At 47.1% G+C, this 14,328-nt stretch overlaps 1 protein-coding gene across 1 annotated transcript in view; it reads left to right on the top strand.

Annotated features, from left to right (window-relative positions):
• LOC140729281 (chloride channel protein ClC-Kb-like) overlaps window positions 1-13,584 on the top strand; it is a 118,203-nt gene extending 104,619 nt beyond the window's left edge. The window contains exon 23 of the mRNA XM_073048883.1: window positions 12,031-13,584. Coding sequence (XP_072904984.1) covers window positions 12,031-12,150 — 120 coding nt within the window. The 3' untranslated portion in view covers window positions 12,151-13,584. The remainder of the gene's footprint in view (window positions 1-12,030) is intronic.
• Window positions 13,585-14,328: the final 744 nt, after the last annotated feature.

Raw genomic sequence — 14,328 nt, 5'->3', positions numbered from 1 at the left:
TTCCTCAACTGTCTGAGGTGTAAGAGGTACTTGAGTGCTTTTTTCACCACACAGCTGGTATGTACAGACCACGGGAGGTCCTCGGAGACGTGGATGCCGAGGAACTTAAAGCTGTTCACCCTCTCAACCCCAGATGCATTGATGTCAATAGGGGTTAGCCGGATTCTTTTCCTTCTGTAATCCACAACCAGCTCCTTGTTTTTTTGGGACATTGAGGGAGAGGTTGTTTTCTTGACACCACTGTGTCAGAGAGATGACTTCTTCCCTGTAGTCCACCTCATTATTGTTTGAGATTAGGCCAATCAATGTAGTGTCATCAGCAAACTTAATTAGCAAATTAGAGCTGTAGGTGGCAACGCAGTCATGGGTATACAGGGAGTAACGGAGGGGACTTAGTACACAGCCCTGAGGGGCTCCTGTGTTGAGAATCAGAGGGATGGAGGTGAGGGAGCCCACTCTTACCACCTGCTGGTGATCTGACAGGAAGTCCTAGATCCAACTGCACAAGGCAGGGTGAAGGCCGAGGTCTCTGAGCTTCCTGTCAAGCCTGGATGGAATTATGGGGTTGAATGCTGAACTGTAGTCCAAAAACAGCATTCTCACATAAGCATCCTTATGGGTTAGTTACCAGTCCAGAATTTCCAGATTGTTCAAAGCCTTGAATTGATTCTGAAAATCCTTCTTCAGTGACAGCAGGTGTAAGCAGTACTCTTGCAAATCACTGTCTGTGAAAGAGAGTATCACACTTTCCATGCAGGGAAACTGTGAGAACATTCTTCTCTCAACGTTTTGCTTATATATTTTTCAATTTTCCGATAAAAGCAGACACTGCACTTCTGCCTGGATTAAACTGAAATTCTAATCCTGCAGTTTCACATCGAGAATGTTCATTTTCTTATACTGATCAGCTAGGTATGCCTCATCTCCATGTAAAAGTTCTATCTTGTTTCCTAAGCTCTTGTTGGCTTTGAGCAAAAATTCATCCACAGTGTCAAAAAGAAACATTTTAAACAGCAGCCTGTTGACAGCCAATGAACTTCAGTGTGAAGAAGCCTGTGTTTGAGCTCTTCATCATTATCTTGGCATAACTGGTGAAATATTCTGATATTTAATGGATAAGCTTTAATTTTGTTAACAGCAGATATTACAAGAGTCGTACTTGAAAAAAATTGCTGTCTGGGGTTTTTGGCTATGAGATGTTAGCGATGAATTACTCAACAGAATGCAAACAGACTTGGAATTTCTTTTTTCATAAATGCCACTAAACTAGCATGGTGACCTGTCATATATAGTGCTCCATCGTAGCACAGGAAATCATGTTCCTAATTGGAATATTTTTATCCTCAATGTTCATTTTGATCTCATCGCAGATTGATTCTCCGTTGATATTTGTTTATAACTTTTTACCAAAGAGAACTTCTTCATAAACTTTTCCATTTTTGATAAACCGTACATATCCCATTAGCAATGCCTCATGGGCTCATCCATTTGTATCCCAAATTCTGGGGGTTTTTTTAGCTCTGTGCATAGTTGATTCTCAATGTCTTCGCTCATTTTGTCAATACAATGAGCTACAGAGTTATTACAGGAATTGTTTATGAAATACTGATATCCATTTTGAGAACAGTGGTGAGCTCTTCTGGTTATTTTTTAGCATTGCATGAGATTTTCAACACTTTGCTATGATTTTGGAAATGTTATAAGAAGCAATGAGACCACTGTCAAGATCAATTTTAAGTTTCTCAAGTGTGAAATGCTTTTCAAATTCTCCTTTCATTTTCGGAACTGAGTAGTACCATAACTAGCCATTTCAGAGTGTCTGTTCAAGCAATCTTGATGACTTTATGGCTTCATCAGATCATACAGTATTACAAATAAGACACACAGGGCATCACTGATCTGACAGGAATAGAATAAAACCATACTCCTGGTATGTAACGTTGTATTGATGCACTTTCTGTAGTTTCTGTTTCTTAGCAGGATTAGAATTCAGGGCTTCATCACCTTCAGACTCTTGGAGTTCGTGCCGTACGTATTTATCCATCATTAACAGGGCTAAATTGAAACTAAAAATGAACGCAGACTAGGGATTGCCTATTGGATCTTAAAGACAGCAGTGAGTTGACAGGGTCGTGCCTCAAGTTAGGGTGTGGCTTACTGCTCCCCCAAGAAACCCAAATGCACCCCAGTGACATCCTAATTCCCCTAACGCACCTCTAAGGCATGAGACTGTCCCCCTTGGGAATCACTAACCTAGACCCAACCCCACCAGTACTGTACCCCAGTGTTAGACAGTGACAGACCCATCCCCACCGGTACTGTACCCCGGTGTTATACAGTGACAGACCCGTCCCCACCGGTACTGTACCCTGGTGTTATACAGTGACAGACCTGTCCCCACCGGTACTGTACCCCAGTGTTATACAGTGACAGACCCGTCCCCACCGGTACTGTACCCTGGTGTTATACAGTGACAGACCAATCCCCACCGGGACCGTACCCCAGTGTTATACAGTGACAGACCCGTCCCCACCGGTACCGTACCCCAGTGTTACACAATGACAGACCCATCCCCACCGGTACCGTACCCCGGTGTTATACAGCGACAGACCCGTCCACACCGGTACTGTACCCCGGTGTTATACAGTGACAAACCCGTCCCCACCGGTACCGTACACCGGTGTTACACAGTGACAGACCCGTCCCCACCAGTACTGTACTCCAGAGTTATACAGTGACAGACCCGTCCCCACCGGTACCGTACCCAGGTGTTTACAGTGACAGACCCGTCCACACCGGTACCGTACCCCGGTGTTATATAGTGACAGACCCATCCCCACCGGTACTGTACCCTGGTGTTATACAGTGACAGACCCATCCCTACCAGTACTGTACCCTGGTGTTATACAGTGACAGACCCATCCCCACCGGTACTGTACCCTGGTGTTATACAGTGACAGACCCATCCCCACCGGTACTGTACCCTGGTGTTCTACAGTGACAGACCCATCCCCACCGGTACCGTACCCCGGTGTTACACAGTGACAGACCCGTCCCCACCGGTACTGTACCCCGGTGTTACACAGTGACAGACCCATCCCCACCGGTACTGTACCCTGGTGTTAGACAGTGACAGACCCGTCCCCACCGGTATTGTACCCTGGTGTTATACAGTGACAGACCCGTCCCCACCGGTACCGTACCCCAGTGTTACACAGTGACAGACCCATCCCCACCGGTACCGTACCCCGGTGTTATACAGTGACAGACACGTCCCCACCGGTACCGAACCCAGGTGTTATACAGTGACAGACCCGTCCACACCGGTACCGTACCCCGGTGTTAGACAGTGACAGACACGTCCCCACCGGTACCGTACCCCGGTGTTATACAGTGACAGACCCGTCCCCACCGGTACCGTACCCCGGTGTTATACAGTGACAGACCCGTCCCCACCGGTACTGTATCCCGGTGTTATACAGTGACAGACCCGTCCCCACCGGTACCGTACCCCGGTGTTATACAGTGACAGACCCGTTCCCACCGGTACCGTACCCCGGTGTTATACAGTGACAGACACGTCCCCACCGGTACCGTACCCCGGTGTTATACAGTGACAGACCCGTTCCCACCGGTACCGTACCCCGGTGTTATACAGTGACAGACACGTCCCCACCGGTACCGTACCCCGGTGTTATACAGTGACAGACCCGACCCCACCGGTACCGTACACCGGTGTTATACAGTGACAGACCCGTCCCCACCGGTACCGTACCCCGGTGTTATACAGTGACAGACCCGACCCCACCGGTACCGTACACCGGTGTTATACAGTGACAGACCCGTTCCCACCGGTACCGTACCCCGGTGTTATACAGTGACAGACACGTCCCCACCGGTACCGTACCCCGGTGTTATACAGTGACAGACCCGACCCCACCGGTACCGTACACCGGTGTTATACAGTGACAGACCCGTTCCCACCGGTACCGTACCCCGGTGTTATACAGTGACAGACCCGACCCCACCGGTACCGTACACCGGTGTTATACAGTGACAGACCCGTCCCCACCGGTACCGTACCCCGGTGTTATACAGTGACAGACCCGACCCCACCGGTACCGTACACCGGTGTTATACAGTGACAGACCCGTTCCCACCGGTACCGTACCCCGGTGTTATACAGTGACAGACCCGACCCCACCGGTACCGTACACCGGTGTTATACAGTGACAGACCCGTTCCCACCGGTACCGTACCCCGGTGTTATACAGTGACAGACACGTCCCCACCGGTACCGTACCCCGGTGTTATACAGTGACAGACCCGACCCCACCGGTACCGTACACCGGTGTTATACAGTGACAGACCCGTTCCCACCGGTACCGTACCCCGGTGTTATACAGTGACAGACCCGTTCCCACCGGTACCGTACCCCGGTGTTATACAGTGACGGACCCGTTCCCACCGGTACCGTACCCCGGTGTTATACATGTCAATATTCTTCCACCACCTCACCTGTACGGTGGGGTCTTTGTTTTGCCAAAATTATTCATTCCATTATATTTGTTTCCATAGAAAAGTATGCAATTCACATGTGATGGAGTCACAAGGCACTGCTTTATATATTTACAGTCAATTGATTCACATGTCCTTCTGGTACCTTCATCTTGTTATGAAAACACCCTGTGACTTCTGAACACTCGCCTGTTGTGTACACAGAGAGACTGTCAGGCACGGGATGGGGAGTTACACAACAACCACCCAGTCAGTCCTTATACCAGTCACACTCTGCCAGGCAAGGGATGGGGATTTAAACAGTATCCACCCAGTTGGTTCTTGTACCAGTCACACTCTTGTGCTGAACGTTCCAGTATGTACTCACAGGATAATTATCCTGTGGTCAGGCTGGGATTTAATCAGGGGATTGCTGGACGGTGCAGATCGAAGGGCTGGGAGGACCTGTTCTGAGCTATATCTCAATAAATAAATGAAGTAACAAGCAGGGTGGACAAAGGAGAGGCAGATAAAATCCTATGGTGTTACAGGAAGATACTGGCATGGATGGAGGAATGGGGGACAGGCAGGAGGCAGCAAGTTGGTTGGTTGCCAGTGACTAGTGGTGTTTCTCAGGGGTCAGTATTGGGGACCGCTACTTTTCATATTGCTTGTCAATGACTTGGATAATGGAATTGATGGCTTTGTGGCAAAGTTTACGGATGATATAAAGATAGGTGGAGGGGTGGGTAGTGCTGAGGAAGCAATGTGATTGCAGCAGGACTTAGACAAATTGGAAGAATAGGCAAGAAAATGGCAGATGGAATACAGCGTTGGGAAATGTATGATGATGTATTTTTGTAAAAGGAACAATAGTGCGGACTGTTATCTAAATGGGGAGAAGGTTCAAACATCAGAGGGGCAGAGGGACTTAAGAGTCCTTGTGCAAGACTTCCAGAAGGTTAATTCACAGGTTGAGTCTGTGGTAAAGAAGGCAAATGCAATGTTGCCATTTATTTCAAGGGGAATAGTATATAAAAACAAGGAGATAATGCTAAAGCTTTATAAGACACCAGTCAGGCTGCACTCAGAGTATTGTCAACAGTATTGGGCCTCTTATGTCAGAAAAGATGTATTGTCATTGGAGAGAGTCCAGAGGAGGTTCCAGGAATGAAGGGGTTGACATATGAGGAGCATTTGGCAGCCTTGGGCCTACACTCACTGGAATTTGGAAGAGTGTGTGGGGATCTTATTGAAACCTACCATTTCATGAATCCTCGGAGCCTCCATCTTCCTTCCACACTACCTTCACTGAACATTCCCTCCTCTGACGGCACTAACTCTCCTCTCCTTTCCAATCCCAGCTCTAATCTCTGCTGTGTCTTCACTACTCCCTCCAACCTTCCCCTCTCTGAGGCAGAGCATTCTGTCCTCAGCAAGGGGGACTTTTGTCCCCTTTCATCTACATCTCAGTGCCTGCTGCGATGCCAAGCTTTTCTGCTGTTGCCTCCATATCCAAGCTCACCTCTTTGGCCAGAAGTCCCCACCCTGTACCAATGACCCCTTCTCCTGTCTCCAACCCTCCTTCCCTTTGTGGACAACACAGTCTGGTTCCCTGCCTACTCTGGATTTTTCATCTCAAACTGCTGACAAGTCACCAGCTGGCTCGACTTCAAAACTCCTCACTCCTCCTCCAGACTTACCCCTGCCCCCGAAGTCACTGCCCCCCATTCTTTCCACACCAATTCCAACCTTACCATCAAATCCACAAACAGGCCGCTGTTGTAGTCTGGCATTTTCCCTTCTACCTTTCCGTGGCCAGGTGGCAACTCTCAGACACCTACTCATACCTTCACCTCGATCCCACCGTCAAACACATCTTTACCTCCCCCGCCGCTCTCCGTTTTCTCAGAAATCCCAATGATTACCTTGTCCATTCATCCCTCCCCACTAATCGCCCTCCTGACCCATACCCCTGCAAACTACTGAAATGCTACACCTACCCATTTACCTCCTCCCTCACCTCCATTCAGGGCCCCAGGCAGACCTTCCAGGTGAGGCAACACTTCATCTGCGAAACCAGTTCTATTTTATCCAGTGCTCCCGATGCGGCCTCCACTACACTGATGAAACCCAACCTAAACGGGAAATGTTTTGTCGACCCCATCCGCCAGAAGTGGAATTTCCCAGTGGCCAACTATTTTAATTCCTGTCCCATTCCCATTCTGACATGTCGGTCCATGGCCGCCTCTTTCACTATGAAGAGGCCAATCTCAGGGAGGAGGAGCAACACCTTATATTTTGACAGGCTAGCCTCCAACCTGAAGGCACTAATATCAATTTCTCCTTCCAGTAATTATTTTCCCCTGCCTCTTCCTTCTTCTTCTATCCCCCACTCTGGCCTCTTACCTCTTCTCCTTACCTGTCGATCATCTCCCCTTGGTTCACTCATCCTTTCCTTTCTCCTGCGGTGCACTCTCCTCACCTATCAAATTCCATCCTCTCCAGCCCTTTACCACCTGGCTTCACCTGTCATCATCTAGCTAGTCATCCTTCCACTCTCCCTGTTGTTTTATTCTAGCACCTTCCCCTTCCTTTCCAGTCCTGAAGAAGGGTCTCAGCCTGAAACATCGACTGTTTGTCCATTCCTATAGACCAGGGGTGCCAAACTCATTTTAGGTCATGGGCCGGATTGAGCAAAATGCAGCTTCATGCGGGCCGGATCAGTCGGATGCGTGCAAACGCAGCTTTCGTTGCCTCCGTTTTTTCAGCCTGCTCTCATGTGTCTCAGTCTCTGCTATAACTACAAAGTGTTTCACTTTACAAATTCCGTTTCTTATGAAGAAGACTGCCGAATAAACACTAAAAACCCTGAAAACCTGGTACCTGAATAAACTCAGCATTAGCCATATCATACGCCATAGGCGCTTCGATTACTGGGGCCAGCTTTAATAGTAATTAGATATTATCTCGCGGGCCAAAGATAATTCCACCGCGGGCCTTGAGTTTGTCATAAATGCCATAGATGCTGCCTGACCTGCTGAGAACTCTAGCATTTTGTAGGTGTTACTCTGGAGTTCCTGCCACTGCGAATCTCACGTGTTTAAGATGAAATTGAATGGGGAGGCATCCCTCATTGAAAATGATAATATCCCCTGTCAAGGTGGACAGATCAGATGGATGTTGCTGATTTAGAGGTCACTGAATCCAGCCTTAGAGATCACAGCCAAAGGACATAGGGATTTAGGAATCAACTGGCCGGCCATTGGCATAGTGGCACCTGCACCAGGGGTCGAGTGGTCCTTGCACGCTTTCCATCTATGCTGGGTTAAGTGTTGAGCTAGCAACTTGGCCTCGTAAAAAACACAAAATGCTGACAGAAACGGCAAGGTTGACACCCAATGCGGCACAAAGCAAGGAAAAGGAACCATTTAGGAATAAAGCAAGGAGAAATTTCTTCACCCAAGCAGGATGGTGAACAAGTGGATTTCTCTGCCACAGAACAGAGGACAAATCATTCAGGATGGGGGTAGATATGGTTCCAATTGGGGCGGCACGGTAGTGCCAGGCATCTTTGAAACATCCTGTAACAAACAACAATTAACTCAGAGTGGTACTGAGCGATAAAATGAGTGGTAGTGCAAATATTTTACTTGCTGCAGGGGAAGACCAGCACCACACAAGAGCTGGTGATAGTTTCAAAAGAAACAAACGTGTAGCCACTCCTTTATACAACTGTTAACTACCCGCACCAGTTCAAGGATGGGGTGCATTCTGTTAGTCTGCTTAATCTGTGTACTTGCCATTCTTCCAGTAACCAAATCCGCTTGTCTTTGTGCAGCTTGTCCGATACTCAATGCCCATCGGCATAATGTTGCACAAACACTATTATCAAAGCACTCTGGTACAATACAGGTTCCATTTTGTTACAAGTACATTCCTATGGTAGCATAGCAGTTAGCATATCGCTTTACGGCACCAGTGACCCTGGTTCAATTCCTGCTACTGTCTGTAAGGAATTTGTATGTTATCCCAGTGACCGCATAGGTTTGCTCCGAAAATTCTGGTTTCCACCCACATTCCAAAGACGTAGTAGGTAAATTGGTCATTGAGTGCCGCAGGCTCATTGGGCTGGCAGGGCCCCTTACTGTGTTAAATCTCTTAATAATAATAATTCCTAAAGAGATCAAGGGATGATGGGGAGAACAGGGTACTGATGATAAAATATGAATACTCTGCCCTCACTCAAGAGGTTCTTGGTTTCTTAAGCTAGGCAGCTAGGTAAACTCCAGACCTGGCGTAGTTGTAGTTTGAAGACGGTATTATTACACAACAATGCGTTATGGTACACAAGGAGACAGGGCTTCTCAGCATTCTCATAAAAGGTAGATTCAAATATTGATTAAAATTCCTTCGACTCGTAACAAAGTGCTTCTAATAGTGACAAAAGAAATAGCTGAACTGATGTTGAAGGTCAATTGCTTAGCAATGCATTAATAAGCAATGAACAATAGTTAGAGATCTAGTAGTAGTAGGCCTCCGTTAGTCTCGATAGACCATGGATTTGCGCCTTGGTGCAGGCCTGGGCAGGGTTGTATGGGAGACCGGCAGTTGCCCAAGCTGCAAGTCTCCCCTCTCCACACCACCGATGTTGTCCAAGGGAAGGGCATTAGGACCCATACAGCTTGGCACCGGTGTCGTCGCAGAGCAATGTGTGGCTAAGTGCCTTGTTCAAGGACACAACACGCTGCCTCAGCCAAGGCTCGAACTAGTGACCTTCAGATCACTAGACGAACACCTTAACCACTTGGCCACGCGCCAACACGTGAGATCTAGTAATTAGAAATAAAATAACAAAAGAAATCGGGGAGGGGGGGACATAACAATGAGAGATAGGAAATTAAAAATTTGGAGACATAATGCTGTGACCCGAAGCAAGAATTGGGTTGGAAATGATTAACGATGACCTTTGGTAAGGAGCAATTGATTCGTGACACGGTTTCCATTACAAGGGTGGAGGCAGGATTCAGCTTAGAATAAATGTGGTGCTCCCGTTTCCCCATACTTCCCAGGTTTAAGATTCAAGATTTCAATCTTAATTTAAGACTGCTCTGGGCTTCATGTCTGTGGACTCTTTCGTTCTGAATGCTGTGGCTTATTTTTACTGCTTTCACGATTTGTGTTTTCTCTCTCTGCGCATTGGGTTTTTTGGAATTCTTGTTTTTGTGGCTGCCTGTAAGGAGACAAATCTCAAAGTTGTATAGTTTATACATACTTTGATAATAAATGTACTTTGCACTTTGAGGCTGGTGGGATAATTGGCTGCTGTAAATTACCCCTGGTGCGTGGGTGAGGGGAGGAATCTCGGAGGAATGGATAGGTAAGTGAAGGAATTAAAATGGAATTAGTGTAATTGGGTGGTTCATGGTTGGCGCACGTTTGGTGGGCTGAAAAGCCTGTTCCCATAGGATGTTACTTTAACCTGGTAAAGTAGTTTATTATACACATGAGAGAGAGTCTGCAGATGCTGGAAATCCAAAGCAACAAAAACAAATTGCTGGAGGAACTCAGCAGGTCAGGCAGCGTCTATGGACGTGAATAAACTGTCAATGTTTCAGTCCAAGGCCCTTCTTCAGGATGGGAAAGGAAGGGGGAAGATATCAGAATAAAATGGTGGGGGTGGGGGACGGGGAAGGAAGGAAGATAGCTGGAAGATGATAGCTGAAGCCAGGTGGGTGGGAAATATAAAAGGCTGAAGAGCAAGGAATTGATTGGAGGGGAGAGTGGACCATAAGAGAAAGAGAAGGAAGAGGGGTTCCACAGGGAGAAGAGAAAATGTGCTGGCTGCTTTACTGAGGCAGCAAGAAGTGAGGACACAGACCGTGGAGGGCAGGAGATATCCATGTGCTGAGCTGTGTGCACAAGCCACTGCAGCCATTGCCACACGTACCAAGTTACAGTGAAACACTTTGTTTTGCTGCCATCCATACAGATCATTCCACATAGAGGGAGGACGAGGTAAAACAGTAACAGAATGCAGAATGAAGTGGTACAATTACAGAGAATATAAAGTGCAGAGGTCACAACAGGGTACATTGTGAGGCCAAGACTCCATCCTATTGTAAGACTGTAAGACATCGGAGCAGAACTAGGCCATATGGCCCATCGAGTCTGCTTCACCATTCCATCACGGCTGATCCATTATCCCTCTCAGCCCCAGTATCCTGCCTTCTCTCCGCATTCCTTCATGCCCTGACCAATCAAGAATCTGTCAACTTCAACCTTAAATATACGCAATGATTTTGCTCCCACAGCCGCCTGAGGCAACCACAAGCTCACCACTGTCTGGCTAAATAAACTTCTCCTCATCTCTATTCCAAAAAGACACCCCTCTATTCTGAGGCCGGGTCCATCGGTCCTAGGCTCCCCGACCATAGGAAACATACTCTCCACATCCAGTCTATTGAGGCCTTTTACCATATAATAGGTGTCAATGAGATTCCTTCCTCATTTTTCTGAGTTCCAGTGAGTACAGTGCCAGAGTCATCAAACTCTCCTCATGTGACAAGCCTTTCAATCCCGTAATCACTTTTGTGAACCTCCTTTGAACCCTCTGCAGTTTCAGCACATCCTTTCTTAGATAAGGGGCCCAAACCTGCTCACAATACTCCAAGTGAGGCCTCACCAGTGTCTTATGAAGCCTCAACGTTACATCCTTTCTTTTATATTCTTGACATCTCGAACTGGATGTAAATGTCGCATTTGCCTTCCTGTGGAAAACTAGCAGTATGCCAAAAGTTCAAGACTGTCAGGGGGCAGAAGTGAGTGAAGTTGCCATTAATTGGGAGAAGGTGCTTGAGAAGCTGAAAGGTCTGAAGTTTTTCTGTCACCCGGTCCAGTTGGTTTACACCCCAGGGTTGTGCAAGAGGTGGCTGAAGAGATTGTGGAGGCATTAGTGATGATCTTTCAAAAATCAATGGACCCGGTTCAATAGTGGGGTAGAGACGTCCTTGAGCCTCGAGCTCAGATGTTTGTACCTCCTGCCTGATGGGAGTGAGGAGACAGAAACTGTCCAGCCTGGGTAGGGTCTCTGACCTGTAGATAGAGTCCATGGAGGAGAACACATGCTAAATTGTGGGAGGAAGTCAGCTGGTTGGGCATTATCTATGGAGGGGACGATGAAGGGTCTTGGCCTGAATCATCAACTGTTTATTCCCTTCCATAGATGCTGCCTAACCTGCTGAGCTCCTCCAGCATTTTGTGTGTGTTGCCTAGATTTCCAGCACTGGCAGCATCTCTTCTCACCATGGAAGGGTTCCTGGTTTCCATGATGGTCTGGGTTTCATGCAGAGCCCTTGTCATACCAGGTGTGATGCATCTGGATAGGGTGCTTTCTTAAAAATTGGCATGGGTCAACGGGGACATGCCAAATTTCTTTTAAGTTTGCATGGTGAGTTTGATGGTGTTGAATGGTGAAGCAGGCCATCCCTGCTCCCAATTTCTGGTTCTGTTCTCTGCTTGGTCCCTCTGCAGCTGAAGGCAGCGGTGGAGAGCTGTGTTAAGGGGACTCCAGCCAGCAATTGCCTGCCCAACGAGGGGGCGCTGTCCCAGAAGATCACCCTGATCGACAACGAGAGACCCAAAGGGAACTGAGAAGGAGAGGAAGGGGCCTTGGTGATTCGTAGCTCCTGGAATCTAACCTGCCTACTAACCCTGACCTGACGCGGATCTACAGCAACGGATTTCAGTTTTGAGTAATCCATCGTTAATGATCCCCATCCCCCTCCTGCCTCAGCTGAAAGATAGGTACCTTTTAGTTCATAGAAAGGTATAGCACAGAATAGGCCCTTTGGCCCACAATGTTGTGCTGACCTTTTCACCTACTCCAAGATCAATCTAACCACTCCATCCCATAAAGCTCTCTATTTCTCTTTCATCCATGTGCCCGCTTAAATCACGTTCAAGTGTAAGTTTAATTGTTATTCAACCATACATGAATACCCATGAGTATAGCCAAATGAAACAGTGTTATTCCAGGGTCAGAGTGCAAAACACCACAAGGAACATATAGGATAGCAGTAGAATACAATCACACAAAAAATATAGTCGAAGTCCTTGACTCCATGAACATTGCAGCAAGTCTGCGGTTGAAAACAATGTAGCTTGAGTTCCACCGAGCAAACACAGGAGAGCAGCACCTGCACCAGCAAGGATGCCACGCCACATGGCTCCAGCACTGACTCCGACGACTCTCCCCTGGGTGGCTTCCAACAGACAACGCCGCAGCTTGAGGTCTAGTCCTTGCTATGACCAAGGCCATGTAGTTCCCCCGACATTCATCAATAAATCAGTTAACTGGGCTTGCAGCATTCCACACCACCAACGTTCAACAAGGTCTTGCAATCACAAGAAAAGCGACCAGACAATCACTCATTGTTAGACTGCACACCTCCTCTGTGCACCGACTCTGACACCTCTCTGTAGCAGCAGCAACGTGGTTACACCACGTTCAGGTCCCTTCAGCAACAAGCAACTCATTGATGGGGTAGACCCGTAATACATTAAGTTCTTAATGTCCAGCAGAGTCTTGTGATCATGGAAAATACATTTAAAAAAGACAATATCACCTTTGGTCAGCCCTGTAGAAACTGCAACGTCTAAGTACACCTGCCGCCTTGCTGGAAACATTCCTCATATCCCAGCCCTGCCTGTGTGTTCCTTGCAATTAGCATTCTGTGTATAAAACCTGTTTCAAACATTACCCCTATACTTTCCTCTAATCGACTTAAAAAGATGTTCTCTCATTGCTCCCTGGGGAAAAGATGATGGCTGCCCACTCTACCTACGTCTCTTCAAAGTTCAGAGTAAATTTATTACCAAAGTACATGCATGTCACCATATGCAGACCTGAGATTCTCTTTCTTGTGGGCATACTCAGTAAATCCAAGAACTGTAACAGAATCAGTGAAAGACCACATCAACTTCGGCATTCAACCAGTGTGCAACAGACAACAGACTGTGCAAATACACAAAAAAAAAACGAAATAATGGTAATAAATAAACAGGAAATAAATATCGAGAACTTGAGATGAAGAGTCCATTATTGGCTGTGGGACCATTTCAATGATGGGTACCAGTAAAGTGAAGTTATCCCCTTTGGTTCAAGAGCATGATGGTTGAGGGTAATAACTGTTCCTGAAGCCGGTGCTGTGAGTCCTGAGACTCCCATCCCTTCTTCCTGAAAGAAGAGAGCGTGACCTTGTTAATAGGGGTCCTGATGATGGATGCTGTTTACCTGCGACATCACTCCTTGTAGATGTGCTCAAAGGTGGGGAGGCCATTATTCATGGTGGACTGGCCTGTATCGGCTACTTTTTGTAGGATTTTCCATTCAAAGGCATTGGTGTTTCCACACCAGCCATATCACCTCATACTCCTTCACTCCAAGGAGAAAAGCCTTAGCTCGCTCATCCTTACCTAATAAAACATGTTCTGTAATCCAGGCAGCATCCTGATAAATCTCCTTTGCACCCTCTCTAATGCCTTCACATAATGGAGTGACCAGAACTGAACACAATACTCCAAGTGTGGTCTAACAGGAGATTACCTGAGCACAATCCCTTGACAAGTGAAGGCCAGCACACCATATATTTTCTTAAGCACCCTTATCAACTTGTGCAGCAACTTCAAAGGTTCAAAGGTCAAATTTAATGTCAGAGATATGTATACAATATACATCCTGAAATGCTTTTTCTTCACAACCATCCATGAAAACAGAGGAGTGCCCCAAAGAATGAACAACAGTTAAATGTTAGAACCCCAAAGTTCCCC

Source organism: Hemitrygon akajei, chromosome 6 (genome assembly GCF_048418815.1).
Source record: "Hemitrygon akajei chromosome 6, sHemAka1.3, whole genome shotgun sequence".
NCBI lineage: Eukaryota > Metazoa > Chordata > Chondrichthyes > Myliobatiformes > Dasyatidae > Hemitrygon > Hemitrygon akajei.
The sequence above is the reverse complement of the archived record's forward strand: the minus strand, read 5'-3'. Positions and strand labels throughout refer to the sequence as shown.